The 6,000-nt window shown below is 40.7% G+C and overlaps 1 protein-coding gene across 2 annotated transcripts in view; it reads right to left on the reverse strand.

Annotated features, from left to right (window-relative positions):
* Nucleotides 1–5,624, reverse strand: part of SUCLG1 (succinate-CoA ligase GDP/ADP-forming subunit alpha) — a 44,857-nt gene extending 39,233 nt beyond the window's left edge. The window contains exon 1 of one of the 2 annotated variants that reach the window (XM_077134750.1): nucleotides 5,496–5,624. In XM_077134750.1, coding sequence (XP_076990865.1) covers nucleotides 5,496–5,586 — 91 coding nt within the window. In that variant the 5' untranslated portion in view covers nucleotides 5,587–5,624. The remainder of the gene's footprint in view (nucleotides 1–5,495) is intronic. The other variant, XM_077134751.1, reaches the window with a different exon arrangement.
* Nucleotides 5,625–6,000: the final 376 nt, after the last annotated feature.

Consider the following 6,000-nt stretch of genomic DNA (forward strand, 5'->3'; position numbering starts at 1 on the left):
TACAAGGGACTTGGGTGAACAAAATGGACTCAGGCCCTAAACACATGAAGCATTTTGCTCTGTAAGGGAATTAAACATTAAACAAACACAAAATAACTACAAAAGTACAAGTCATAATACAGGCTATAAACGAAAGGGACAAAGCAATCTGAGAGAGATGTGCTTTCAACAGGGTTGATAGATTTGTACTGTTCAGTGACATAATGAATCATATACAAACCACCTCAACTTGAAGATGGCTGGCAGGATTAATGGTGCAATCTATGACCAGAGAACACTTAGCTAAACGGACTCAAACCGTGGCCTTGAATGACAAACCAGTACCATGTTCCAATAACCCCAGACTGTTCATGGAAATGCTCCTTCCCCAATTTACCTCTCAAACTCTCTTTCAGTTACTCATTTATTCACACATACATGTACTTGCTCATTTAACCAATGAATACTTATTAATTGTAAGTAGTATACATACGTAATATACTGGCTATTTTTATCCCACCTATGAAAACCTTATAATATAGCACAGTAGTTTAGCAGTCATTTAACCCTAAACAATCTACTTTTCAAATACAAAATTATATATTTATTTAAGATTGACTCACAAATGAAATTAGCTGGTTGTAAGGACCATATTACATCATATGAAATGCCAATGATTTTAAGAATTACCATTATATTAAGGACAGGAAAAAAGTTGCCAATTTATTGTAGATTATAAGACATATCTCAATTTTATAAATGTTAAAAAAAAAAGTGAGTCTAAGGCAACAAAATGCCTGCCCTTAGGTGAAATGAAATTACTCTCCGCTATTAGAGAGATTTTTTAACATTCCCATTTATGTTTCCCTGAAAGGATAAGTTTGAGGGAGGAAATCAAATTACTTTCTCACTGTTACGTTGATACATTTAGATCAAGGCCATTTTGTAGTTCTTAGATGAAACAGTAACAGATCCTAGCATGAAACATTACAGTTGAGGGCCCCCATTTCCAAACTACACTTGTGTTTAACTATTTCTAAAAAGAGGCCTTAAAATCATAACAAACACATGGAAAAGGCAGCAAGCACCTTTAAGCAGCACAGTCACCTTCTCGCAGACCAGAGACCGCCAAAAATATCACAGCTTCTAAAACAAGGCCCCAAGAATCATACCATTTATTGGTGGGAATGACAATGTATGATCAAAAGGCGTGGTGTGCTGGTTTGAAATGATGTATGTCCACTAGAAAAGCCATGTTTTAATCTAAATCCCATTTCATAAAGGCAGAATAATCCCTGTTCAATACTGTATGTTTGAAACTATAATCAGATCATCTCCCTGGAGATGTGATTTAATCAAGAGTGGTTGTTAAACTGGATTAGGTGACAACATGTCTCCAACCATTTGGGTGGGTCTTGATAAGTTTCTAGAGTCCTATAAAAGAGGAAACATTTTGGAGAATGAAAGCGATTCAGAGAGAGCAGAGCAGAACGACATAGCCACGAGAAGCAGAGTCCACCAGCCAGCGACCTTTGGAGATGAAGAAGGAACATGCCTCCTGGGGAGCTTCGTGAAACAAGAAGCCAGGATAAGAAGCTAGCAGATGATGCCGTGCTCACCATGTGCCCTTCCAGATGAGAAAGGAAACCTGACCGTGTTCACCATGTACCCTTCTACTTGAGAAAGAAACCCTGAACTGCATCGGCCTTCTTGAACCAAGGAATCTTTCCCTGATACCTTTGATTGGACATTTCTATAGATTGTTTTAATTGGGACATTTTCTTAGCCTCAAAACTGTAAACTACCAACTTACTAAATTCCCCTTTTTAAAAGCCATTCTGTTTCTGGAATATTGCATTTTGGCACCTAGCAAACTAGAATACCTGGGTTCTAGTATCCCTTCTGATATTAGGTACAAGACTATCTTTCTGAATTTATTTCCTCATTTGCCAAACGAAGGTGTGAGACCAGATGGATTTTAAGGTTCACTTGCTGGCATTAAAACCTCAAAACCATAATTCTAAGGTTCAAAAATATTGCCTCTTCTTCCCTATTTATTCTAAAAGCCCCAACTTACAGGAACTCCTGGCTTATGTTTAAACAACACTGTATTGTTTTAGACTTTTAAAAAAAAACTTCACAATTTCAATTGCAAATATGCTTATTAAATTTTTTAACTTTTTCTTGGAAGAAATTGTTCTCAGTTTTCATTTCATTTTCTCACCTCACTTCAAGGGCCTGCTACCCTTTGCCATAAGCTATAAAATTGTTTGACTCAGGAATTTCTCAACATCCAGGGTTGACTCCCAGCAGGGCTCTGGAAGGCATCTGCAAGTTTTTATTTTTAACTTATATTAATACTGTAAGACTTACAACTTTTGGCACATAATGTGCAATCAACTGAAACTTAAGAGGGGACACATTCCATCTCCAGTTGTCAGCAATCTTAAGTAATTATCATTGACCACCTAATAAAAAGTTTGTAAGGTGATATGGCTGCTGTTTTTCAAATGGGAGTAGAAATGGGCTTAGAAATGTGGTATGGGAAAAAAATAATTGCGGGCTTTAGAGGATTTTATATATTAAACATTACAATATATAACCCCTCTAATACAGGAGACACTTTAGCTTAGACCTCAGACCTCTCAGATCCTCAATATCAGGTTAACAATATGATGTGTATAATTGAAGACCACTCGCACAACTGAAGGCTAAACTAGATAATCTCTTAAGGCCTCCCGGTCCTAGAGGCCAAAGAAGAAAGAATTTCTAATTCTAATTCTGTAGATTGTTAAGTGTTGCTATGGGTATTTGGGAACATAACCTTTTGGACACTCTTCCTATTAAGACAACAGACATACCCAAGGCTGGAATTTTTCAGAATTTCAGACTAGCAAGACCCCAAGAAAGACATAGGTGGGTAACTCCTCCTTGGGTTTTACCACCACACTGGCTATGCTGCACATCTGCCCTTCTCCTATATCTTAGCCCACTTCCTAGTCAAATTAAACCAGCTCAAATAGCTGATCAGGGTGAGTCCTTGGTAACTAACCTCTTTTTAATTCCTGCCTAAAACATCCTCAACTGTCCTCTAAATTATACAATAAGATAATCAAAAAGTATTGGCAAAGTCCTTTGAGGGATGGGCGAAAAAATACAGAATTACTAAACTTTACCACTGGAGAAATCCCTAATACTGTGTCAAACATTAAGGACACCCAAATCAACAGGCCAAGTCCTTGGTTTTAAGGCTTGCTCTTCAAAAGCTTATGCATGTAGCAGAGAAGCTTAGCTTACCTATAGGTATGCCTAAGAGTTACTTCAGGAGGCCCTCTTTTGTTGCTCAGATGTGGTGCCACTCTCTCTAAGCCCAACTCTGCAAGTGAAATCATTGCCCTCCCCACTATGTGGGACATGACATCCAGGGATGAAAGTCTCCCTGGTGACGAGGGCGATGACTCCCAGAGATGAGTCTGGCCCTGACATCAGGGGATCAACAATGCCATCCTGACCAAGAAGGGGAAAAGAAGTGTAACAAAGACAGTATCAGTGGCTGAGAGAGTTCAAATAGAGTCAAGAGGCTACTCTGGAGGTCACTTTTATGCAAGCTTCAGTTAGACATTGCTACCTACCATAACTTGCCAAACCCCAACCAAAACCATTCCAGCCAATCCTAAAGAACACCTAGGGGAATATATAAGTTTCTACAAAGGTTTCATAAATTAGGGCAACCTTCCAGAAGCCTAGAGCCTCCAGATGGGTCCCTGGACCAGATAAGTCCTGAAATCTAGAGAAGCCAGCCTCTCCAGAATATCAACTAGTTCCATTCCCCTATACCATATTACTGACAGCACCTTCCAGCATGAAAAAGTTAGAATGGCCATAGCCCAAATATCCCTAAAGAGTGGGAGAAAGCTCAAACGTGATGGTGGAGTTATACATAGAAGGTAGGGTTTAATAAATGAGCATGATTGCTGAATCATTATATTGACATTTATTTTAGTTTCCAGTACCTTGGAGAAGCTAGAAGTAAAAACTTAAAATTGTGAAAATGTAACCTATAACAACTCTGAAGTCTGTTCTACAACTAACTGCTGCAATGTGCTTTGAAATTTATTGCTTTTTCGTATATATATTATTTTTCATAGAAAAAAAGTCAATTGTGATTATAAATATATATATATATATATTTTCCTTCTGGCCTCCAATGTTCTGGAGCAGCCAAAAGGAAAAATCTGAGAAGATGAAAAAAAGATATCATACAGTAAGAATCTCCAGAAAACCTTTCCAAATGAATCCAACTCTTTCCCACTTGCCACAATTATCTATCCAGACTTCTGTCCTCAACAGCTTAAGTGTAGCTATTGAGTACACACTCAGCATTATGCACTTTTAGAATGTAGTCTTCACAAGGAAGAAAGCAATCTCACCCAATACTCAGTACAAGCAGTGGAATTAAGAACAAACTGGGAGAAAAGGGAGAAGAAAACAAGCATTTGTTGAGCGTCTACTACATAGCAGGTATTTTACATAAATTGCTTCACTTATTCTGCACAATGAACCCAGATCAACCTATACTTCTCCATTTCTATAAGCACATTTTTTCACTTTTTAACATCTCTTAAATCAGGAAGTATTGGAAAACCAATAGTGCGTCACACTTTCAATTAATGATTTCCCATTGATAGTGGTAGATAAAATAATGGTGCCCCCTCTCAAGTTAGTGTCTCAGAGTCATTAAAATAATGTATTATTCTTCCCATTCCACGGAATTTGAAAGAGAAAAAAATGGGTTAAAACAAGTGTCCAGGGTAATTACACAGACCGTAAGGGATTAGCCAAACCCCAGATCCTGAGGGTTGGCTGATTCCAAAATTTCTTCCTACTACAACCTACAAAGACCGACAGGGACTTTGAACATAGCAAGAATTTTCCATAGTCAGCGCAGCTCAAAGACTAACAAGCTTTCAGGAACTGGACTGGAGAAGATATTACATATACGCTGTTTAAGGTCCTAGATAACCCTAAACTTCTAGTAGTCTTCTGAGCTACGCTGAATCTGGGTAAAAAACAAAAACAAAACAATCCTTCCGCTGACCGTAGGGATCAGTCCACAGAAAGGACGATGTGAAAACTTGGACCCTCCTATTCAAGGGTCAGCTACCGAGTCGGTCTTCCCTTACCTCTCCACACAGACTCTCATTAGCCTCTCGGTTGAACTGATCCTGGACACCTGACTGCTCATTCCCAAACGGGGCCATTCCAGACGTTGCTCCCACCCCGCAACTCTTCACCGTAGGGTTGACAGCCCCCAAGTCTGCAGGGCTTCCAGATCCCAGTCCTAGACCCGGCTCGGCCACCGTCACCTCTTTCCCAGCCCCCCATTGGAAGAAACCTAAGCTTCAGGCCTAAGTCATGCTCCCACCCCCCACATCCAGCAAAGCTCCCTCCATTCCCAAAAACCCCCGTCACGGGGCCGCCGGAAGCCAAAATGGGAGAGACCCGGGCGGACTCACGGAAGAAGGAACGCGCTAGGAGGCGGGCGGTCGTGAGACCACTACTGCCAGAGGCCATGGTCACGGCAGCAACGGCCAGGGTTGCGGTCATCCGCCAATGACACTCCTAAGGCCCCCGGGGTCCTGGCTGGGGCCGAGGCAGGAGAAGTAGGTGGTGGCCAGAGCAGATGCCTGAACGAATTTCCACATACAGGGGTTTCGTCACGGAGGGCCGTGGATCTCAGATGGAGAAGAAATAGGCAGCCACCAGGCTAAGTGGACAGTAACTTATTTCTTCCCCGGAAATAAGGGTTTAATTCTACATTAATTATACCGGCAGGTTAAGGAAACCTCACACGAGACTAGTCAGCGCGTGGTATTGTGGGAAATATAGTTTGACAGCTGCGATAGGTTTGCATCTTGAGGAAGGGAAAGTATGGGAGAATGGGATTTGTCCGTGGAGTTGATAAGGGAGGTGCAGAAAGGAGTGAAGAAACTGAAGTGAGATACGAAAGGCAGCGCCAGA

Source organism: Tamandua tetradactyla, chromosome 17 (genome assembly GCF_023851605.1).
Source record: "Tamandua tetradactyla isolate mTamTet1 chromosome 17, mTamTet1.pri, whole genome shotgun sequence".
NCBI classification, from domain to species: Eukaryota; Metazoa; Chordata; class Mammalia; order Pilosa; family Myrmecophagidae; genus Tamandua; species Tamandua tetradactyla.